Source organism: Cervus elaphus, chromosome 21, assembly GCF_910594005.1.
Source record: "Cervus elaphus chromosome 21, mCerEla1.1, whole genome shotgun sequence".
In the NCBI taxonomy this organism is placed as follows: Eukaryota; Metazoa; Chordata; class Mammalia; order Artiodactyla; family Cervidae; genus Cervus; species Cervus elaphus.
In genome coordinates, this window is record NC_057835.1 from 5,526,959 (window position 1) to 5,550,330 (window position 23,372).

Here is a 23,372-nt window from a genome sequence, read left to right on the forward strand (position 1 = left end):
GGGGGCGCTGCGTGCCGCCACCATGGAGGTCCGGCTGGGCCGCCTGCGGGGGCCCGCGGTGCCCGTGTGGGACGTGCTGGACTCCGGCTACGTGAGCGCCGCCACGCGGGAGCAGCTGCTGGCCCAGTTCGGGTCGGGGACGCTGGGCTTGCCCGCGCTGACCCGCAGGCTGACCACCATCATCGAGGAGGCTGAGGCGGCCCACGGGGCCGAGCCCGCCCTCTCCCAAGGGGGCGGAGCCTCCGGGCAGCGGGCCGCCGCGGGACCGTGCCCTGGCCAGGACGCCGACGCCGCCACCGACGCCGCCAGGGCCCTGCTGGAGCAGGCCCTGCGCGCCGCCACCATGGAGGTGCGCGTCGGGCGGTTCCAGGGCCGGCCCGTCTCCGTGTGGGAGGTCCTCTTCTCCTCCTACCTGAGCCAGGCCCGCCGGGACGAGCTGCTGGCCCAGCACGCGGCCGGCGCCCTGGCCCTGCCCGCCCTGGTCGCCGTCCTCACCCAGCTCATCGAGGAGACAGAGGAGCGGCTGAGCAAGGTGTCCTTCCGGGGCCTGAGGCGCCAGGTGTCGGCCTCCGAGCTGCACACGTCCGGGATCCTGGGCCCCGAGACCCTGCGGGACCTGGCCCAGGGCACCAAGACCCTGCAGGAGGTGACGGAGATGGACTCGGTGAAGCGCTACCTGGAGGGCACCAGCTGCATCGCGGGCGTGCTGGTCCCCGCCAAGGACGAGCCCGGGCGCCAGGAGAAGATGAGCATCTACCAGGCCATGTGGAAGGGCGTCCTGCGGCCGGGCACGGCCCTGGTGCTGCTGGAGGCGCAGGCGGCCACGGGCTTCGTCATCGACCCCGTGCGCAACCAGAAGCTGTCCGTGGAGGAGGCGGTGGCCGCGGGCGTGGTGGGCGGCGAGCTCCAGGAGAAGCTGCTGTCGGCCGAGCGCGCGGTCACCGGCTACACCGACCCCTACACCGGGCAGCAGATCTCCCTCTTCCAGGCCATGAAGAAGGACCTCATCGTGCGCGAGCACGGCATCCGCCTGCTGGAGGCCCAGATCGCCACGGGCGGCGTCATCGACCCCGTGCACAGCCACCGCGTGCCCGTGGACGTGGCCTACCAGCGCGGCTACTTCGACGAGGAGATGAACCGCGTGCTGGAGGACCCCAGCGACGACACCAAGGGCTTCTTCGACCCCAACACGCACGAGAACCTCACCTACGTGCAGCTGCTGCGGCGCTGCGTGCGCGACCCCGACACGGGGCTCTACATGCTGCAGCTGGCCGGCCGGGGCTCCGCCCTCCACCAGCTGGGCGAGGAGCTGCGCGCCGCCCTGCGCGACACCCGCGTGACGCTGGGCGCGGGCCTCCCGCGGGGCCAGCCCGTCTCCGTGTGGGAGCTCCTCTTCTACCGGGAGGTGTCCGAGAGTCAGCGGCAGGACCTGCTGCGCCGGTACCGGGCGGGCTCGCTGACCGCGCGGGAGGTGGGCGCCGCCCTCGCCTCGCTGCTGGCCGAGGCCGAGGCTGGGGTCGCGCGCCCCGGCGCCCCGGACCCTCGGGGGGCGCTGCGTGCCGCCACCATGGAGGTCCGGCTGGGCCGCCTGCGGGGGCCCGCGGTGCCCGTGTGGGACGTGCTGGACTCCGGCTACGTGAGCGCCGCCACGCGGGAGCAGCTGCTGGCCCAGTTCGGGTCGGGGACGCTGGGCTTGCCCGCGCTGACCCGCAGGCTGACCACCATCATCGAGGAGGCTGAGGCGGCCCACGGGGCCGAGCCCGCCCTCTCCCAAGGGGGCGGAGCCTCCGGGCAGCGGGCCGCCGCGGGACCGTGCCCTGGCCAGGACGCCGACGCCGCCACCGACGCCGCCAGGGCCCTGCTGGAGCAGGCCCTGCGCGCCGCCACCATGGAGGTGCGCGTCGGGCGGTTCCAGGGCCGGCCCGTCTCCGTGTGGGAGGTCCTCTTCTCCTCCTACCTGAGCCAGGCCCGCCGGGACGAGCTGCTGGCCCAGCACGCGGCCGGCGCCCTGGCCCTGCCCGCCCTGGTCGCGGTCCTCACCCAGCTCATCGAGGAGACGGAGGAGCGGCTGAGCAAGGTGTCCTTCCGGGGCCTGAGGCGCCAGGTGTCGGCCTCCGAGCTGCACACGTCCGGGATCCTGGGCCCCGAGACCCTGCGGGACCTGGCCCAGGGCACCAAGACCCTGCAGGAGGTGACGGAGATGGACTCGGTGAAGCGCTACCTGGAGGGCACCAGCTGCATCGCGGGCGTGCTGGTCCCCGCCAAGGACGAGCCCGGGCGCCAGGAGAAGATGAGCATCTACCAGGCCATGTGGAAGGGCGTCCTGCGGCCGGGCACGGCCCTGGTGCTGCTGGAGGCGCAGGCGGCCACGGGCTTCGTCATCGACCCCGTGCGCAACCAGAAGCTGTCCGTGGAGGAGGCGGTGGCCGCGGGCGTGGTGGGCGGCGAGCTCCAGGAGAAGCTGCTGTCGGCCGAGCGCGCGGTCACCGGCTACACCGACCCCTACACCGGGCAGCAGATCTCCCTCTTCCAGGCCATGAAGAAGGACCTCATCGTGCGCGAGCACGGCATCCGCCTGCTGGAGGCCCAGATCGCCACGGGCGGCGTCATCGACCCCGTGCACAGCCACCGCGTGCCCGTGGACGTGGCCTACCAGCGCGGCTACTTCGACGAGGAGATGAACCGCGTGCTGGAGGACCCCAGCGACGACACCAAGGGCTTCTTCGACCCCAACACGCACGAGAACCTCACCTACGTGCAGCTGCTGCGGCGCTGCGTGCGCGACCCCGACACGGGGCTCTACATGCTGCAGCTGGCCGGCCGGGGCTCCGCCCTCCACCAGCTGGGCGAGGAGCTGCGCGCCGCCCTGCGCGACACCCGCGTGACGCTGGGCGCGGGCCTCCCGCGGGGCCAGCCCGTCTCCGTGTGGGAGCTCCTCTTCTACCGGGAGGTGTCCGAGAGTCAGCGGCAGGACCTGCTGCGCCGGTACCGGGCGGGCTCGCTGACCGCGCGGGAGGTGGGCGCCGCCCTCGCCTCGCTGCTGGCCGAGGCCGAGGCTGGGGTCGCGCGCCCCGGCGCCCCGGACCCTCGGGGGGCGCTGCGTGCCGCCACCATGGAGGTCCGGCTGGGCCGCCTGCGGGGGCCCGCGGTGCCCGTGTGGGACGTGCTGGACTCCGGCTACGTGAGCGCCGCCACGCGGGAGCAGCTGCTGGCCCAGTTCGGGTCGGGGACGCTGGGCTTGCCCGCGCTGACCCGCAGGCTGACCACCATCATCGAGGAGGCTGAGGCGGCCCACGGGGCCGAGCCCGCCCTCTCCCAAGGGGGCGGGGCCTCCGGGCAGCGGGCCGCCGCGGGACCGTCCCCTGGCCAGGACGCCGACGCCGCCACCGACGCCGCCAGGGCCCTGCTGGAGCAGGCCCTGCGCGCCGCCACCATGGAGGTGCGCGTCGGGCGGTTCCAGGGCCGGCCCGTCTCCGTGTGGGAGGTCCTCTTCTCCTCCTACCTGAGCCAGGCCCGCCGGGACGAGCTGCTGGCCCAGCACGCGGCCGGCGCCCTGGCCCTGCCCGCCCTGGTCGCCGTCCTCACCCAGCTCATCGAGGAGACGGAGGAGCGGCTGAGCAAGGTGTCCTTCCGGGGCCTGAGGCGCCAGGTGTCGGCCTCCGAGCTGCACACGTCCGGGATCCTGGGCCCCGAGACCCTGCGGGACCTGGCCCAGGGCACCAAGACCCTGCAGGAGGTGACGGAGATGGACTCGGTGAAGCGCTACCTGGAGGGCACCAGCTGCATCGCGGGCGTGCTGGTCCCCGCCAAGGACGAGCCCGGGCGCCAGGAGAAGATGAGCATCTACCAGGCCATGTGGAAGGGCGTCCTGCGGCCGGGCACGGCCCTGGTGCTGCTGGAGGCGCAGGCGGCCACGGGCTTCGTCATCGACCCCGTGCGCAACCAGAAGCTGTCCGTGGAGGAGGCGGTGGCCGCGGGCGTGGTGGGCGGCGAGCTCCAGGAGAAGCTGCTGTCGGCCGAGCGCGCGGTCACCGGCTACACCGACCCCTACACCGGGCAGCAGATCTCCCTCTTCCAGGCCATGAAGAAGGACCTCATCGTGCGCGAGCACGGCATCCGCCTGCTGGAGGCCCAGATCGCCACGGGCGGCGTCATCGACCCCGTGCACAGCCACCGCGTGCCCGTGGACGTGGCCTACCAGCGCGGCTACTTCGACGAGGAGATGAACCGCGTGCTGGAGGACCCCAGCGACGACACCAAGGGCTTCTTCGACCCCAACACGCACGAGAACCTCACCTACGTGCAGCTGCTGCGGCGCTGCGTGCGCGACCCCGACACGGGGCTCTACATGCTGCAGCTGGCCGGCCGGGGCTCCGCCCTCCACCAGCTGGGCGAGGAGCTGCGCGCCGCCCTGCGCGACACCCGCGTGACGCTGGGCGCGGGCCTCCCGCGGGGCCAGCCCGTCTCCGTGTGGGAGCTCCTCTTCTACCGGGAGGTGTCCGAGAGTCAGCGGCAGGACCTGCTGCGCCGGTACCGGGCGGGCTCGCTGACCGCGCGGGAGGTGGGCGCCGCCCTCGCCTCGCTGCTGGCCGAGGCCGAGGCTGGGGTCGCGCGCCCCGGCGCCCCGGACCCTCGGGGGGCGCTGCGTGCCGCCACCATGGAGGTCCGGCTGGGCCGCCTGCGGGGGCCCGCGGTGCCCGTGTGGGACGTGCTGGACTCCGGCTACGTGAGCGCCGCCACGCGGGAGCAGCTGCTGGCCCAGTTCGGGTCGGGGACGCTGGGCTTGCCCGCGCTGACCCGCAGGCTGACCACCATCATCGAGGAGGCTGAGGCGGCCCACGGGGCCGAGCCCGCCCTCTCCCAAGGGGGCGGGGCCTCCGGGCAGCGGGCCGCCGCGGGACCGTGCCCTGGCCAGGACGCCGACGCCGCCACCGACGCCGCCAGGGCCCTGCTGGAGCAGGCCCTGCGCGCCGCCACCATGGAGGTGCGCGTCGGGCGGTTCCAGGGCCGGCCCGTCTCCGTGTGGGAGGTCCTCTTCTCCTCCTACCTGAGCCAGGCCCGCCGGGACGAGCTGCTGGCCCAGCACGCGGCCGGCGCCCTGGCCCTGCCCGCCCTGGTCGCCGTCCTCACCCAGCTCATCGAGGAGACGGAGGAGCGGCTGAGCAAGGTGTCCTTCCGGGGCCTGAGGCGCCAGGTGTCGGCCTCCGAGCTGCACACGTCCGGGATCCTGGGCCCCGAGACCCTGCGGGACCTGGCCCAGGGCACCAAGACCCTGCAGGAGGTGACGGAGATGGACTCGGTGAAGCGCTACCTGGAGGGCACCAGCTGCATCGCGGGCGTGCTGGTCCCCGCCAAGGACGAGCCCGGGCGCCAGGAGAAGATGAGCATCTACCAGGCCATGTGGAAGGGCGTCCTGCGGCCGGGCACGGCCCTGGTGCTGCTGGAGGCGCAGGCGGCCACGGGCTTCGTCATCGACCCCGTGCGCAACCAGAAGCTGTCCGTGGAGGAGGCGGTGGCCGCGGGCGTGGTGGGCGGCGAGCTCCAGGAGAAGCTGCTGTCGGCCGAGCGCGCGGTCACCGGCTACACCGACCCCTACACCGGGCAGCAGATCTCCCTCTTCCAGGCCATGAAGAAGGACCTCATCGTGCGCGAGCACGGCATCCGCCTGCTGGAGGCCCAGATCGCCACGGGCGGCGTCATCGACCCCGTGCACAGCCACCGCGTGCCCGTGGACGTGGCCTACCAGCGCGGCTACTTCGACGAGGAGATGAACCGCGTGCTGGAGGACCCCAGCGACGACACCAAGGGCTTCTTCGACCCCAACACGCACGAGAACCTCACCTACGTGCAGCTGCTGCGGCGCTGCGTGCGCGACCCCGACACGGGGCTCTACATGCTGCAGCTGGCCGGCCGGGGCTCCGCCCTCCACCAGCTGGGCGAGGAGCTGCGCGCCGCCCTGCGCGACACCCGCGTGACGCTGGGCGCGGGCCTCCCGCGGGGCCAGCCCGTCTCCGTGTGGGAGCTCCTCTTCTACCGGGAGGTGTCCGAGAGTCAGCGGCAGGACCTGCTGCGCCGGTACCGGGCGGGCTCGCTGACCGCGCGGGAGGTGGGCGCCGCCCTCGCCTCGCTGCTGGCCGAGGCCGAGGCTGGGGTCGCGCGCCCCGGCGCCCCGGACCCTCGGGGGGCGCTGCGTGCCGCCACCATGGAGGTCCGGCTGGGCCGCCTGCGGGGGCCCGCGGTGCCCGTGTGGGACGTGCTGGACTCCGGCTACGTGAGCGCCGCCACGCGGGAGCAGCTGCTGGCCCAGTTCGGGTCGGGGACGCTGGGCTTGCCCGCGCTGACCCGCAGGCTGACCACCATCATCGAGGAGGCTGAGGCGGCCCACGGGGCCGAGCCCGCCCTCTCCCAAGGGGGCGGGGCCTCCGGGCAGCGGGCCGCCGCGGGACCGTCCCCTGGCCAGGACGCCGACGCCGCCACCGACGCCGCCAGGGCCCTGCTGGAGCAGGCCCTGCGCGCCGCCACCATGGAGGTGCGCGTCGGGCGGTTCCAGGGCCGGCCCGTCTCCGTGTGGGAGGTCCTCTTCTCCTCCTACCTGAGCCAGGCCCGCCGGGACGAGCTGCTGGCCCAGCACGCGGCCGGCGCCCTGGCCCTGCCCGCCCTGGTCGCCGTCCTCACCCAGCTCATCGAGGAGACGGAGGAGCGGCTGAGCAAGGTGTCCTTCCGGGGCCTGAGGCGCCAGGTGTCGGCCTCCGAGCTGCACACGTCCGGGATCCTGGGCCCCGAGACCCTGCGGGACCTGGCCCAGGGCACCAAGACCCTGCAGGAGGTGACGGAGATGGACTCGGTGAAGCGCTACCTGGAGGGCACCAGCTGCATCGCGGGCGTGCTGGTCCCCGCCAAGGACGAGCCCGGGCGCCAGGAGAAGATGAGCATCTACCAGGCCATGTGGAAGGGCGTCCTGCGGCCGGGCACGGCCCTGGTGCTGCTGGAGGCGCAGGCGGCCACGGGCTTCGTCATCGACCCCGTGCGCAACCAGAAGCTGTCCGTGGAGGAGGCGGTGGCCGCGGGCGTGGTGGGCGGCGAGCTCCAGGAGAAGCTGCTGTCGGCCGAGCGCGCGGTCACCGGCTACACCGACCCCTACACCGGGCAGCAGATCTCCCTCTTCCAGGCCATGAAGAAGGACCTCATCGTGCGCGAGCACGGCATCCGCCTGCTGGAGGCCCAGATCGCCACGGGCGGCGTCATCGACCCCGTGCACAGCCACCGCGTGCCCGTGGACGTGGCCTACCAGCGCGGCTACTTCGACGAGGAGATGAACCGCGTGCTGGAGGACCCCAGCGACGACACCAAGGGCTTCTTCGACCCCAACACGCACGAGAACCTCACCTACGTGCAGCTGCTGCGGCGCTGCGTGCGCGACCCCGACACGGGGCTCTACATGCTGCAGCTGGCCGGCCGGGGCTCCGCCCTCCACCAGCTGGGCGAGGAGCTGCGCGCCGCCCTGCGCGACACCCGCGTGACGCTGGGCGCGGGCCTCCCGCGGGGCCAGCCCGTCTCCGTGTGGGAGCTCCTCTTCTACCGGGAGGTGTCCGAGAGTCAGCGGCAGGACCTGCTGCGCCGGTACCGGGCGGGCTCGCTGACCGCGCGGGAGGTGGGCGCCGCCCTCGCCTCGCTGCTGGCCGAGGCCGAGGCTGGGGTCGCGCGCCCCGGCGCCCCGGACCCTCGGGGGGCGCTGCGTGCCGCCACCATGGAGGTCCGGCTGGGCCGCCTGCGGGGGCCCGCGGTGCCCGTGTGGGACGTGCTGGACTCCGGCTACGTGAGCGCCGCCACGCGGGAGCAGCTGCTGGCCCAGTTCGGGTCGGGGACGCTGGGCTTGCCCGCGCTGACCCGCAGGCTGACCACCATCATCGAGGAGGCTGAGGCGGCCCACGGGGCCGAGCCCGCCCTCTCCCAAGGGGGCGGGGCCTCCGGGCAGCGGGCCGCCGCGGGACCGTCCCCTGGCCAGGACGCCGACGCCGCCACCGACGCCGCCAGGGCCCTGCTGGAGCAGGCCCTGCGCGCCGCCACCATGGAGGTGCGCGTCGGGCGGTTCCAGGGCCGGCCCGTCTCCGTGTGGGAGGTCCTCTTCTCCTCCTACCTGAGCCAGGCCCGCCGGGACGAGCTGCTGGCCCAGCACGCGGCCGGCGCCCTGGCCCTGCCCGCCCTGGTCGCCGTCCTCACCCAGCTCATCGAGGAGACGGAGGAGCGGCTGAGCAAGGTGTCCTTCCGGGGCCTGAGGCGCCAGGTGTCGGCCTCCGAGCTGCACACGTCCGGGATCCTGGGCCCCGAGACCCTGCGGGACCTGGCCCAGGGCACCAAGACCCTGCAGGAGGTGACGGAGATGGACTCGGTGAAGCGCTACCTGGAGGGCACCAGCTGCATCGCGGGCGTGCTGGTCCCCGCCAAGGACGAGCCCGGGCGCCAGGAGAAGATGAGCATCTACCAGGCCATGTGGAAGGGCGTCCTGCGGCCGGGCACGGCCCTGGTGCTGCTGGAGGCGCAGGCGGCCACGGGCTTCGTCATCGACCCCGTGCGCAACCAGAAGCTGTCCGTGGAGGAGGCGGTGGCCGCGGGCGTGGTGGGCGGCGAGCTCCAGGAGAAGCTGCTGTCGGCCGAGCGCGCGGTCACCGGCTACACCGACCCCTACACCGGGCAGCAGATCTCCCTCTTCCAGGCCATGAAGAAGGACCTCATCGTGCGCGAGCACGGCATCCGCCTGCTGGAGGCCCAGATCGCCACGGGCGGCGTCATCGACCCCGTGCACAGCCACCGCGTGCCCGTGGACGTGGCCTACCAGCGCGGCTACTTCGACGAGGAGATGAACCGCGTGCTGGAGGACCCCAGCGACGACACCAAGGGCTTCTTCGACCCCAACACGCACGAGAACCTCACATACGTGCAGCTGCTCCAGAGGGCTACTCGGGATCCTGAAACAGGGTTCTTATTCCTTTCTCTCACTTGAAAATGATCGTTCATTCGTGTTAAATAAAATTTTTTTCTTCTGTTAAGCATACATAGGAATGTTTTCAAAAATTGTTTTCTGGATATATCTGTTAAGTAGGTTTTACTTCCATGTTAATTACCTTCATGTCTTTCCCCTCGTTTTTATTGTAATTGCTCATTTTTGTCTATTTCCATTAAAGTCATGATCTTAATGTTCTTTTTTTTTTTCTGTTCAGTTTTGAATTTACAGTTCTTTGAAATTTGTCCTGTGATATCTCTAGAATCTCTCTTATTTTGAGTCAAGGGTTCTCTTCTTTTTACATGTACCCATCATAGTAGAGAGGGCTTCCCTGGTGGCTCAGATGTTAAAAGCATCTGCTTGCAATGCAGGAGACCCAGGTTCATTCCCTGGATTGGGAATATCCCCTGGAGAAGGAAATGGTAACCCACTCTGGTACTCTTGTCTGGAAAATCCCATGGTTGGAGAAGCCTGGCAAGCTATAGTCCTTGCGCAAAGAGCTGGACACGACTGAGTGAGTTCACTTTCACTTTTTACTACAGTAGATGCTATGCATGATTCATTACAATCCCATTTCATCTAAATGGACTTCTTCATATTGATTTAGTTTCTGGTTTGACTATAAACCATTTTCTGTCAATTTCTTGCTTTAGTAAATGTTCGTGGCTCTCATTTTGCTGCCCTCCTACCCTGGTTTTCCAATGCTAGTGCTGTGCTTTGCAGAGGCTGGGCTCATTCTGTCCCTAGATGCTGCTCTCCCTGTTAGTCTGACCCCCTGTGTGTTCTCATCAGATTTGTTTGGTGGTATGGCTTTTACAGTGATCAGTTATCACTTCCTTCCTCAGTGATCAGTGCAAAAAATAGAGGAAAACAATAGAACAGGAAAGACTAGAGATTTCAAGAAAATTAGAGCTACTAAGGGAACATTTCATGCAAAGATGGGCTCAATAAAGGACAGAAAGGGTATGGACCTAACAGAAGCAGAATATATTAAGAAGAGGTGGTAAGTATACACACAAGTGTACAAGAAACATCTTCATGACCCAGATAATCATGATGGTGTGATCCCTCACCTAGAACCAGACATTCTGGAATGTGAAGTCAAGTGGGCCTTAGGAAGCATCACTGCGAACAAAGCTAGTGGAGGTGATGGAATTCCAGTTGAGCTATTTCAAATCCTGAAAGATTATGCTGTGAAAGTGCTGCACTCAATATACCAGCAAATTTGGAAAACTCAGCAGTGGCCACAGGACTGGAAAAGGTCAGTTTTCATTCCAATCCCAAAGAAAGTTAATGCCAAAGAATGCTCAAACTACCGCACAGTTGCACTCATCTCACATGTTAGTAAAGCAATCCTCAAAATTCTCCAAGCCAGTCTTCAGCAACACGTGAACCGTGATTTCCAGATGTTCAGTCTGGTTTTAGAAAAGGCAGAGGAACCGGAGATCAAATTGCCAACATCTGCTGGATCACTGAAAAAGCAAGAGAGTTCCAGAAAAACATCTATTTCTGCTTAATGACTATGCCAAAGCCTTTGACTGTGTGGATCACAATAAACTGTGGAAAATTCTTCAAGAGATGGGAATACCAGATCACCTGACCTGCCCTTGGAGAAAACTATGCAGGTCAGGAAACAACAGTTACAACTGGGCATGGAACAATAGACTGGTTCCAAATAGGAAAAGGAGTATGTCAAGACTGTATATATTGTCACCCTGCTTATTTAGTTTATATGTAGAGTACATCATGAGAAACGCTGGGCTGGATGAGGCTCAAGCTGAAACCAAGATTGCCGGGAGAAATATCAATAACCTCAGATATGCAGATGACACCACCCTTATGGCAGAAAGTGAAGAAGAACTAAAGAGCCTCTTGATGAAAGTGAAAGAGGAGAGTGAAAAAGTTGGCTTAAAGCTCAGCATTCAAAAAACTAAGAACATGGCATACAATCCCATCACTTCATGGCCAATAGATGTGGAAATGGTGGCTGACTTTATTTTTTAGGGCTCCAAAATCACTGCGGATGGTGACTGCAGCCATGAAATTGAAAGATGCTTACTCCTTGGAAGGAAAGTTACGACCAACCTAGACAGCATATTAAAAAGCAGAGACATTGTCAACATAGGTCCATCTTGTCAAGGCTATGGTTTTCCAATAGTCATGTGTGGATGTGAGAGTTGGACTATAAAGAAAGCTGAGCACTGAAGAACTGATGCTTTTGAACTGTGGTGTTGGAGAAGACTCTTGAGAGTCCCTTGGACTTCAAGGAGATCAAACCAGTATATCCTAAAGGAGATCAGTCCTGAATGTTCATTGGAAGTCCTGATGTTGAAGCTCAAGCTCTAATACTTTGCCTACCTGATGTGAAGAGCTGACTCGGTTGAAAAGACCCTGATGCTGGGAAAGATTGAAAGCAGGAGAAGAAGAGGACAGCAGAAGATGAGATGGATTGATGGCATCACCGACTCAATGGACATGAGTAGACTTTAGTAGCTCGTGATGGACAGGGAGGCTTGCCATGCTGCGGTCCATGCAGTCTCAAAGAGTTGGACACGACTGAGCGACTGAACTGAACTGAACTGATGGCCTTTACAACTGCTTCCCTGGTTGCTCAGTGGTAAAGAATCTACCTACCAATGCAGAAGTTGCAGGTTCAGGCTCTGGGGTTGGAAGATTCCCTGTAGGAGCAACTGGCACCCCCCTACAGTATTCTTCCCTGGAGAATTCCATGGACAGAAGCCTCATAGGCGACAGTCTTTAGGGCCACTGAGTCGAACATGACTGAACATGCACGTACCCCACTCCACTCCATGGCTTTTACAGTTTACAAGGAGTTGTTTGTATATCAACAAAGCTCTCTTCTTTGATTTCAGCTTTTTGAAAGTTCTCCCACAAAATTCTCTCTTCTTATTATAGATATAAGATATTAAACAAGGACAATAAGCATTGTCCATCCAGCCATATCCAGCATTGTCTCTGCTTCCCATGGGTTTAGGTCTAAGTCTTGGTTGATCCTGGAACTTCAGACATTGAAGTGTCTGGTTGGCACAGGTGGCACTGGGCCAAGTCTTCCTGGTCCCTCCATTTTCACAGAGTTCTGAGCAGTGAGTGATATTTTTTCAGGATCACCTTGGGTGAGTGGAGTGTGGAACGCGGGAGCTTTGCTGGTCCTATTAGGATGACAGCAGTGGAGTTAAGTCTGTGCAGAAGGTGGGGGAGCGAGGTGTTGTAGGTGACTGAGACCAGCAGGGCTGAAGGCCTTTGGACCAAACTAGGGACACTGGAGCTCAGGGTTGAGAGAAAGTGGGTACCTGTGTCCACAGCCTTTCCCCCCAGAAAGAGAAAGTGAAGGGTGAGTGGGAACCCAGCAGGTGAGAGGAAGGAGATAGTAGGAAAGTAGTGAAAGTGAAGTGAAGTCGCTCCATTGTGTCCGATTTTCTGCGACCCCGTGGACTGTAGCCTACCAGGCTTCTCCATGGGATTTTCCACAGTACCGGAGTGAGTTGCCATTTCCTTCTCCAGATGATCTTCCCGACCCAGGGATCAAACCAGGTCTCCCGCATTGAGGGCAGACGCTTCACCCTCTGAGCCACCAGGGAAGCCCAGGAAAGTAGGAGGGGTCACTAACTACAGTCTACCGCTTGCGCATTTTTCTGTCACCTTAAGAGACCCTCTCATGTGTTCCTTAAGGGAGGAGGGACGGACGCTTCTCTATGGCCTGACCTCGGACCCTCGTGGTGCAACCCCGGGCTGCGCGGGCTGCCCCTCGACCTGCTCCTCGCTGGCTTCACCCCAAGGCGGGAGCCTGGGGCCCATGCCAGGTTTCCCGATGTGCTTGAGGGAGTGTGGCGCGGATGCGGTGCAGGAAGTACGAGCGACATCCAGAGCTGGGCAGGGCCAGGGCGCGCAGGGCAGCGCGCGTTCGGGGAGGCCCCGACGGATCTGGCCTCAGGCCGCCACGGAAACCCCCGCGTCCGGGTAGCCGGGCTAAGGCTGGTCCCTGGGCCGAGAGCGGCGCGTCCCAGCAGAAGCTGGCTGGGACCCAGGCGGGCGGGGCCTCTGGAGGGGCGGGGCTGTTGACTGGAGGGCGGGGCCCGAGATGCAGTGGGCAGGGCCTTAGTGGGTGTGGCGGGGCGGGGGGCGGGGCTCCACACGGTGGGGCTCGGGGCGGCGACAGGTGGGGCTTCCGCGGGCCGCGGCGAGGGCTCTGCCTTGTGCGTGGAGCCTCAGCTTCGGCTCCGGCCCGGGGAGGCGGCTTCGGCAGGGCAGGCGGGCTCCACCCCCCGGGCCGGCCGCGTGCCCGCGCCTCCCAATTCCCAGAACCAGGGTGGGGGCTCGAAGGGGTGGTGGCAGCAGCTCCGCTTCCAGCTGGGCGTCTGGGCGCGGGGCCAGGACGGGCGGAGAGCGGCGGCGGCGCTGGGCGGCGGATCGCGCGTAGGGCGGTGGCCTGGACCGGCCGAGCCATGGCGGCCCCGGAGCTGGTGCCGAGGCGGGGCCGGGAGCGGGAACGAGAAGACGAGAGTGAGGACGAGAGCGATATTCTGGAAGAGAGCCCGTGCGGCCGCTGGCAGAAGCGGCGGGAGCAGGTGGGCACCCCGGGGCGGGGCGGATCGCCGCCCACCTTGGGCGGAGGGGTCCTGGGGCCACGCGGGGCCGTGCGCACTCTGAGCGAGCCAGGAGGCCGAGAAGCTGCCCAAAGCCTCGCGCAGACGGCCTCCTCGATGCGTGCTCGCACTCCTTTAGCCTGGCCCCCACGCCCTGGTGAGAAATCCCCTCTTCCTTGAGGGCCAGCCTCTCGAGACCACCTCCCCATGCCTCTGAGACCACCTGTTAGCCTCCTGGGAACCATCCTCAAAAAAACCCAAAGCATGCCCCAAATCTCCACAACCCAGCCCCAGGATACCACGCCTCTGCTCCTGGGTCCCCAGCTTCTCCCTGGAGCGCCAGTGCCTGCCTCACACCCTCCGGCTGGTGGATAGGATGTGAGCAGGGACTGAGCTCCCCCGACCACCTCACTCATGCCCCGCCACCCCCACCTCCAGGTGAATCAGGGAAACATGCCGGGGGTCCAGAGCACGTTCCTGGCCATGGACACTGAGGAGGGGGTGGAGGTGGTGTGGAACGAGCTGCACTTCGCTGACAGGAAGGCCTTCTTGGTCCACGAGGTAAGGCCCGCTGCTCCACCCCCCTCACCCCCCCATCATCCTGGTGACTGTACCCCCCTTTCCCAGGAGAAGATCCAGACCATGTTTGAGCAGCTGGCGCTGGTAGACCACCCCAATATCGTCAAGCTGCACAAGTACTGGCTGGATGCCTCAGAGTCCCGAGCGCGGGTGAGCCCCTGGGTGGGCCATGGGGTGGTGGGGCACCAGTGGGTGGGGTGGGAGTGGGCACCCACTGTTGGTGGAGCCCGTGAGTTTGCCGCCTTGCAGGTCATCTTCATCACAGAGTACGTGTCGTCAGGTAGCCTCAAGCAATTCCTGAAAAAGACCAAGAAGAACCACAAGGCCATGAATGCCAGGGTATACAAGTGGGCTGGCATGGGTCAGGGCCAGGCTGGGGTCCGGGTGCTGTTGGGGACAGAGATGGTGAGGGGCACGGGGCAGGGCTGGGCCAGATGGCCCAGGCCCAGCGGCCTTTTGGAGCCCACCTCATGGAGTCTGTCCACCGCCAGGCCTGGAAGCGCTGGTGCACACAGATCCTGTCTGCACTCAGGTGAGGGCCTGGGCTTGCCCTAACACCTGCCTGTGATCTCCCCCGCACACCCTGCCTCCTGGCACCCCTGACCCAGCTCCACTGGCTCTCTCCTCCTCCCAGCTTCCTGCACGCCTGCAGCCCCCCCATCATCCACGGGAACCTGACCAGTGACACCATCTTCATCCAGCACAACGGCCTCATCAAGATTGGCTCCGGTGCTGGCAGGGTGGAGGGGGCAGCAGGGAGGAGGGGTCGGCGGGGAGGCACAGGGGAGGCCGGGCTGGGCGGGACCCTGTTGGGAACACAGGGCTGATGATGCTGCGCACCCGGTCACGTTGACGCCTGCACTTTCTCCCCGTGGGGACCGGCTCAGTGTGGCACCGGATCTTCTCCAATGGTGCGTGGGGACTCTGGGGGATGGAGGGCGGTGGAGAGGCCTGGTCTGCTCACCCCCTGCTCTCCCATAGCGCTCCCCGATGATCTTCGAAGTCCCATCCGTGTTGAGCGGGAGGAACCTCGGAACCTGCACTTCTTCCCGCCAGAGTATGGAGGTGAATCCAGGAGGCCCCCACCCTGCCCCCCACATCCGCCTTACCCATCCTGACCTGCTCTCCTCTTTCAGAGGTTGCTGATGGCACTGCTGTGGACATCTTCTCCTTTGGGATGTGCGCACTAGAGGTACTAACCCAGTGTAGCCTGGGGTCCTCCTCCCAGCTAGCTCCCCCAACCCCACCCATCCCTTCCCCCTGCCTGACCTTGCCCTGCCCCCCAGATGGCTGTCCTGGAAATCCAGGCCAATGGGGACACCCGGGTCACAGAGGAGGCCATCACTCGTGCCAGGCACTCGCTGAGTGACCCCAACATGCGGGTAAGCAACACGCCCTGCCCCTGTGAGTTGGCTGTCAGTGTTCCAGGCTGGGCAGTGAGGGGCCTCAGGCAGGCGTGCAGATGGCACAGGTCAGAGCCAGGCCCTCTGCACCGGCCCTTCCCTTGCAAAGAGGGCCTTACCGGGCAAGTGTGTTGCAGGGCAGACCTTATGGCATGAGGGCACATCCTGAGCACAGAGATGCTCTCAGTGTGGGTGCAGTGTTTATGCCAGTTTTATAAAGAAACAGGTTCAGAGAGCCTTTAACGTGAATGGTGGAGCCAGTGTGCATCTAGGTCTGCCCGACTCCACGGCCCTTCCTGTGAGCTTTCAGGAGACAGGCTGAGAGGATGCCGGGGGCAAGGTGGGTGGGGGCAGAGGGCATATGCTCCGAAGCTGCAGCCACAACCTCTGTGGCCAGACTTCAGCGACTACCTGGCTTAACCCACGGCCTCTGGGAGTGGTGGGGCCCGGGTGGGACTGAGACAGACGTGGGGCCAGGATGGACCCAGAGGCAGCGAGGGCCTGCATGTGGGGCAAGGGAGGCACCCCTCAAGGCCATCTGCAGAGCCGGGCCTGGCCTGCAGCACCAGAAGTAGGGCAGGCAGGTGGGCTCAGGCTGGGCCTCTCTGACCTCAGGGGCCCAGGCTGATCTGCCAGCGCTCTGCCCAGTCCTGGGCTCCAAGGCAGGGGCTGGTGTCCGTCCTCAGCGTGCAGCCTTCATCTGTCACTTGGGGATGACAGTGCCAGCCCCCCACAGAAACTGGGGTGGGGGTGCCTACTGGAAGGAAAGCACAGGCAGCTCCAGGCCCCGGGAAGACTTCACTGTCCTGTTTGAAGAACCAGGTCCTGGCCTGGCGGCTAACAGGATGCCTCTCCCTGTGCCGGAAGCTGCATGAAGGCTCCCAGGGGCTTGGGGCGAGAACAGAGAAGCTGCACCCACTTCCACCCCCTGTCCACAGGAGTTCATCCTCTCCTGCCTGGCCCGGGACCCTGCCCGCCGGCCCTCTGCCCACAGCCTCCTCTTCCACCGCGTGCTGTTCGAGGTGCACTCGCTGAAGCTTCTGGCTGCCCACTGCTTCATCCAGCACCAGTGTGAGGGGCAGGTCGGCCTGGGGGTGGGCCAGGGCCTGTGGTCGGGCTGCGGAAGGAGGCCTGGCAGGACCCCATGCTTCAGGGCCCGCCGCCTGTGTGCTCCCGCGGCCCACAGACCTCATGCCTGAGAATGTGGTGGAGGAAAAGACCAAGGCGATGGACCCGCACGCGGTCCTGGCGGAGATCCCCCGGACCCCCCGGCCCCCACTACAGTGGCGGTGAGTGACCTGCAGCCCAGAGGCCTCCCTGCTCCCCCCCGGCCAGCCATGCCCCACTGGCCGGGCCAGCCATCCTCACGTTCTTCTTACACCCACGCCAGGTACTCAGAAGTCTCCTGCTTAGAGCTCGACAAGTTCCTGGAGGACGTCAGGTGAGGGCTGGAGTGAACCTGGGGAGGGGCAACTGTCGGGCCTGAGCCCCCAGCCGGCACCAGCCTGCGCTGTGTCCCCAGGAATGGGATCTACCCGCTGATGAACTTTGCTGCTGCCCGGCCCCTGGGGCTGCCCCGTGTGCTGGCCCCGCCCCCCGAGGAAGCCCCGAAGGCCAAGACCCCGACACCAGAGCCTTTTGACTCAGAGACCAGAAAGGTAAGCTTCTACCCCTGCTGCACAGGTCTGCCCACTGCCCAGACGGGCTCTCTTACCAGGGGCTTCAAGTCTTCCAGACCAGCTCTCTTCTAGGCTGCCAGAGGCCAAGTCCTGACTGATCACCCTGTGGAGCCTGGGGGCAGTAATACAAGCTGAGATACACCCCTCTCCCAGAGGCTCCGCAGGGAAAGGCTCCTGCAGACCCTTGCCCCACACATGCCACCGCTCTGACCCCCCTCCTTGGCCTGCGATTTCCCTGATATCTGTGCCCTGGTGTCTCCTCCAGGGCCCTCAGGTCCTGGGATTCCCCTGGCCCCTCCTCCTGCAAGGCTCCCTCCTGGCCAGGGGCCTCCTGGGCAGCCTCAGCCCCTCTCCCTCTCCATGTCTACACCCACTGGTCTCCAGAGGCTGTGGCTCCGGCCTTGGGTGTGTCTCTATGGTTACTGCCCTGATCTAGGCTTACTCTGTTCCCCACCAGGATGCTGCACCAGCCCCTTGCCTGATCGCCTGCCGCTGGCTTCCCTCCACAGTGCAGCCAGAATTCTTGTTATGGGTGGGGGCACAGGTGGGGGTTCTCAGCCCCCACTCTGAGGCCTGGTCTTGCTGGCATCCTGGGCTCCGCTGTCCTGTCCCTGAGGACCTCGCTGTTCCTCCCCTTCCCACAGCTTGTCCAGGTGTCCTCTCCACCTGTGAAAACATCCTAAAGCATCTTCCAGCTTCAGCATCTACCCCTCTCAAAGTTTCCTTAACTCGGCAGGCTCCTAGCAGTGAGATGTGCTTTCTAGTTTGCCCTTAGAGATTTTTCCCATCTCTGGTCTTTACTACCCCTGCCCGGCCCCTTTGAGGCAGCATCTACCCTTGCTGCCAGAGGTTGAGGTCCAGCCTTTGAGTGACCTTGGCCTGCATCTTCCCCGCAGGTGATCCAGATGCAGTGTAACCTGGAGAGGAGCGAGGACCAGGCGCGCTGGCACGTGAGCTTGGCGGGGGGGGGGGGGGGGGGGGGCCTGCCGCTGGCAGAGACACCGGGTGCGGGAGAAGAGGGACAGGGCCGACCGCGAGCCCACCACACCCTCCTGCCTCCGCCTCCTCAGCTCACTCTGCTCCTGGTGCTGGAGGACCGGCTGCATCGGCAGCTCACCTACGACCTGCTCCCAAGTAGGCCAGGGGGTGAAGGTGGCCCCCGGGTGGGGGTGGGAGCAGGTGGGCAGCACTGCGGGTCTCACGCCCCCGCCTCCCCTGCCGCAGCCGACAGTGCCCAAGACCTGGCTGCTGAGCTGGTACACTATGGCTTCGTCCACGAGGTGAGGTGTGCGGGCCAGGTGTGGCCAGCCTGGGAGGGCGGCAGGGTGGGCCTCGCCCCTCCGTCCCCCATGCCTCCCTCCCATCCTGCAGGACGATCGGCTGAAGCTGGCTGCCTTCCTGGACAGCACCTTCCTCAAGTACCGTGGAGCTCAGCCGTGACCTTGATCCTCGCACCCCAGGGCCCCAAGCCCCCTGGAAGCCGACCTCCTGGCTCCCTGGGGAAGCTTGGCATTGGCCCCTGCAGTTGGGTGGGGAACCAGGGTCTCTGTCTGCCTTTGTGCCTGCTAGTGAGAACCTCCCCTCGCATAGCTCCCCGCAGCCCTGGGGTGGGGCTGAGGGTGGCGGGGTCGGGCCCACCGGGGTGAGGGAGCCGGCGCTGGGGGACAGGTTAGCTGCTGCGTGTCCTTAGGAGCAGGATGCCCCGTGCAGCCAGCTTCCACAATTTCCTGGCTGTGTGGTCATGAAGGGGCTGCCCCACAGGGAACCATGCATAGTGCTGGGGGCTGAGGGGTGGGGGTCAGCCCTGGACAGCTGTGCGCCCAGGGAAACACTCCATTGCAAGTTGGTGCCACTGACCCACACGAGGAACCACCACCTTAAACTGATGGTAAAGCACCTGCAGCTGTCGGGCACCATGCTAGGCGAGGGGCGGGGTCATGACCTGGAAGCTCCTGTGGCTCTTGCCCCCACCCCCCATCCAGGGCAGACCCACTTCCGAGCCCCTCTCTGGCTCCTGCAACCCCCACAAAGGGCTGTTCTCTGTCCAAGTTCCCTGGCTGGAGTGGTCCGTGTGGGATGCCCTCCCTGCTCCTCCCCAGCTCCCCCCAACTCGTGCTACCTCCCTGGGTCCTGGGGATATCAGCGCCCCTTCCATTTGCAAATGTAGTTAATCACTCTTGAACATTTAAAACCGCATGTATAAATTTAGCCCGTTCAGGTTTCTAAGTGTTTGAAATGTCAAACAAGAAAAGCCTACCACTGTATTAGTTTTCTGTTGTTGCTGTAGGTCTTTACCACAAACTCAGTGGCTTAAACCAACACATTAGTTCTGTGGTCAGAAATCTGGCGCAGATCCCATCAGACTAACATCAAGGTGTTGTCACTCCTTTCTGGAGGTTCTTGGGGAGAAACCATTTCCTACTCCTTCAGGTTGTCAGCCTGCAGGTGTCAGGAGCACATGGGGCACTGGGCAGGAATTCAGTTCCTTGCAGCGATGGGGCCAAGGTTCCCATTCCCATGCCTGCTTAAACTGAAGGCCATTCTCAGCTTCTGGAGGCTGCCAGATCCCTTGGCTCATGGCCTCTTCCTCCATCTTCAAAGCCAGAAACATCGCATTGAATCTTTCTCCTGAACTGTGTGTCTGGTTTTCTGCAGCCAGGAAAGCTTCATGTGGTTAGGTTGGGTCCACTTGGATAATCCGGGATAATCTCCCATCTCATGGTCCTTAATCTTAATCATATGTGCAAAATACTTTTCACCAAGTAAAGTAATATTCCCAGGTTCTGGCGGTTAGGACACGGACATCTTTGTCATCCCACCTGCCACGTCACCCCAACCAAAACCCCAAACCAACACCCCTTACCAAGACAAGTCAGATACATTCCATGTACAAATATGGTGAATCTCAAGTTATTTTAAATGTTCCAGTACTCTACAAAATTATTCAAGTTCTTAGATCTTTCAGTTTAAAGTTACGATTTAAAATAACTTACACAGCTACTTGTGCCAAGCTGTCTGATTTTGCATCGTCTGAAACAGTTGGGAGTGTCCAATGCATAACAGATTGTGCCAGAGATTAAACTGAACTCAAAAGGATCAGTACTAGCACTGCTTCATTTAATGTCTGTTGAGGTTTTCATTTTAACTTTTATCTCTTCAAAGTGACAAACGTATTATTTTAAAAATGGAATTTTTTAGGCCAATAATAAATAACTAATAAATACAATGCCTAACTCTGATCCTTTGCAAATTCAACTCTCTTAGCTGTTTCTTCAGGCATTTAATATGCATGTTTCACAAGGACATGCACACATGCTTTCACTGCTTTTCATTGGTTTTTCTACATTATGTGTCACCTGCTGGTGTCCTCTGGGGGAAGGGAGGCCACTGGCCTCAGTCCCTTGACACAGTGCCATCTCAATGTGATGGGCACACTATTACAGCTTCACTCCCACAGGTCTCAGCAGAGAACGAGGTGTCCTAGGAAAATATTTGCTTTCTTACACAACCTTTTGTTTTCCCTGCAGTTAATCATTGCCTTTTGGGGGGCTTAGTTTTCCATGTATGTCATTAATTCCTCCCTAGATTCTCCTGCAGAAGTGTGAACCTCCTCTCAAACTTTGGATTTGTTGCATAACTGCTATTTCCATCTTTTCCTGGACCTCTCACCCTGCCAACTGCCCCGGCTGTCAGCATGGGCTGCGACTTCACGAGCATCCTGGAGCACCTCCTTTCTCTCCGCTGGAGCCCATGATTTCCTCTTCCTTGATTCAGTTACGGAGTCTGCAGTTTGCCCTCACTACTCTCACATCTGCTTGTTCGTGTAACTAGGTACAAAGTTGGGCTTCTAGTCCCAAGGATTCCCATGCTTTTCTGAGTTCTGACCTTTGCGATGTCTTCTCTCTGGATCTTTTCTTTACCTGAATGCTTTGGAAATTACCAACGATGTGTCCTGATGTTGTTGTTCAGTCACTCAGTTGTGGCCAACTCTTTGTGACTCCATGGACTGCAGCACGCCAGGCCTTCCTGTCCATCACCATCTCCCAGAGTTTGCTCAAACTCATGCCCATTGAGTCACTGATGCCATCCAATCATCTCATCCTGTCGTCCCCTTCTCCTTCTGCCTTCAATCTTTCCCAGCATCAGGGTCTTTTCAAATGAGGCATCTTTGCATCAGGTGGCCAAAGTATTGGATCTTCAGCTTCAGCATCAGTCCCTCCAATGAATATTCAGGACTGATTTCCTTTAGGATTGACTGGTTTGATCTCCTTGCTGCCCAAGGGACTCAGTCTTCTTCAGCACTACAGTTCAAAGGCATCAGTTCTTTGGCGCTCAGCCCTTTTCATTTTCCAGCTCTCAGATCAGTACATGACTACTGGAAAAACCATAGCTTTGACTGTCTGGACCTTTGCAGACAAAGTAATGTCTCTGCTTTTTAATACACTGTCTAGGTTTGTCATTGCTTTTCTTCCAAGGAGCAAGCATCTTTTAATTTTATGGCTGCAGTCATCGTCCAGTCCAGAGTCATTGTGGAGCCCAAGAAAATAAAGTCTGTCAGTGTTTCCATTGTTTCCCCATCTATTTACCATGAAGTGATGGAACCGGATGCCATGATTTTAGTTTTTTGAATGTTGAGTTTTAAGCCAGCTTTTTCACTCTCCTCTTTCACCTTCAATCAAGAGGCTCTTTAATTCTTCTTCGCTTTCTGACACAAGCATGGCGTCATCTGCATATTTGAGATCCTGATGTAGACCTTCTCTCTCTTCCATTATTTTTTTTTTAAGTATGGCAGTTTATAATGTTGTGTTAATTATGCCTTTACAGCAAAGTGATTTTCTTTCTGTATTCTCTTCCACTATGGTTTATCATTGGATATTGAATATGTTGACAGTTCCCAGTCACAGCCCACCCCTCTGTTACAGAGGCCTCTGAGGCACCAGCTGACGAGCGTGACAGTACTCCATTGTCTGTTTTCTAGATATATGGTTTTATTGTTATACATTCTGGAAGATTTCAACTTTATCTTGCAACTTCTCTGTTTAACTGTTCCTTTTCCTCTCATATTTTTCATTTGTAACTGCTCTTTCTCACTGGCTGAATGTTTTTCTTTACAGCATCTTGTTCATGTTTTTTGATGCAACATCCTATATCTCTGAGGATATAGTTTCAGCTTTTCTTTTTTCCTTCGTCTCTGGCCTGCTTTATTGGCTCTATTCCTTCTGAGTCCCTTTTCCTTTTCCAGTTTTCCTCTCCCTCGGGTGTCTGGTGTTCCTGGGTTGCCCAGTCGCATTGATTCTTAGTGGTTGGGGCTTATTGCCTTGTGAGCTTTGAGGTCAAGGATGGAGCCAGGTCATTCTCCTGCCCACCTCCCAGTGGCCAGTCTTGTGTGTGTGTGTGTGTGTGTGTGTGTGTGTGTGTGTTGGGAGCTCTTGCAGAGATGGGCTCTTCTTTTTGAGGATTGTGAGTGGCACATGATTGGGGAGCCAGGGGTGGAGGTGGCAGAAAGGCAGGAATCTCATGTATTCCCCCACTTTCAGAACAGGCAGGCCCTCCAAGTGTGCCTCTGCTGGAACTCACCTCTCAGTCGCTGCCAGTAGGGACGCAGTTCTTGTCTCCTCCTTGTCATGACTGCGCTCACATGAACCATCTCTTGGACCCCGACCTCCAGGATGCTAAAGCAGCCCCTGCTGTCCACCCTCCTCCAGCTCCACAACATTCCACCTCTTTGTCTTTGGGGGTTTCTTCCTTTATAAATTGGGGTGGCACAACCTCCCCAGATGGCGCTAGAGGTAAAGAATCCGCCTGCCAATGCAGGAGACACGAGGTAAGAGTTTGATCCCTGGGTTGGGAAGATCCCCTGGAGTAGGAAATGGCAACCCACTGCAGTATTCTTTTTTTTTTTTCTTAAGTTCATTAAAGTTCTTTTATTTTTTTATTTTTTATTTTCCTGACCAGAGTGCTCAGCTGGGCAAAGCCAGGGCCTGGGCCCCGGCAGGCTGGGGTCCATGCCTGGGGAGCCCTGCCACTCCAGTATTCTTGCCTGGAGAATCCCATGGACAAAGGAGCCTGGTGGACTACAGTCCATAGGGTCGCAGAGTTAGACATG

At 61.8% G+C, this 23,372-nt stretch overlaps 2 protein-coding genes across 5 annotated transcripts in view; both read left to right on the top strand.

The window, feature by feature from the left end:
* LOC122679656 overlaps positions 1-9,195 on the top strand; it is a 58,131-nt gene extending 48,936 nt beyond the window's left edge. The window contains 1 exon segment of the mRNA XM_043880534.1: positions 2-9,195. Within this exon segment, the coding sequence (XP_043736469.1) occupies positions 2-9,001 (9,000 nt within the window). The 3' untranslated portion in view covers positions 9,002-9,195.
* Positions 9,196-13,163: 3,968 nt separating this feature from the next.
* On the top strand, positions 13,164-20,492 carry NRBP2 (nuclear receptor binding protein 2). Of its 4 annotated transcripts, none has more exons than XM_043879648.1 (18): positions 13,166-13,587; positions 14,044-14,166; positions 14,233-14,334; positions 14,434-14,523; positions 14,676-14,716; positions 14,819-14,913; positions 15,072-15,095; positions 15,166-15,249; positions 15,321-15,376; positions 15,471-15,566; positions 16,526-16,658; positions 16,774-16,876; positions 16,978-17,028; positions 17,110-17,245; positions 18,163-18,212; positions 18,337-18,400; positions 18,491-18,546; positions 18,638-20,492. In XM_043879648.1, exons 1-18 carry the CDS (start codon positions 13,465-13,467, stop codon positions 18,648-18,650), a joined length of 1,440 nt encoding a protein of 479 aa, XP_043735583.1. In that variant the 5' UTR covers positions 13,166-13,464; the 3' UTR covers positions 18,651-20,492. The 4 variants fall into 4 exon arrangements, with proteins under 4 accessions (XP_043735580.1, XP_043735581.1, XP_043735583.1 ...); XM_043879647.1 differs by having other exon boundaries at positions 13,167-13,587; positions 18,163-18,216; XM_043879646.1 differs by having other exon boundaries at positions 13,165-13,587; positions 18,163-18,216; positions 18,491-20,492.
* Positions 20,493-23,372: the final 2,880 nt, after the last annotated feature.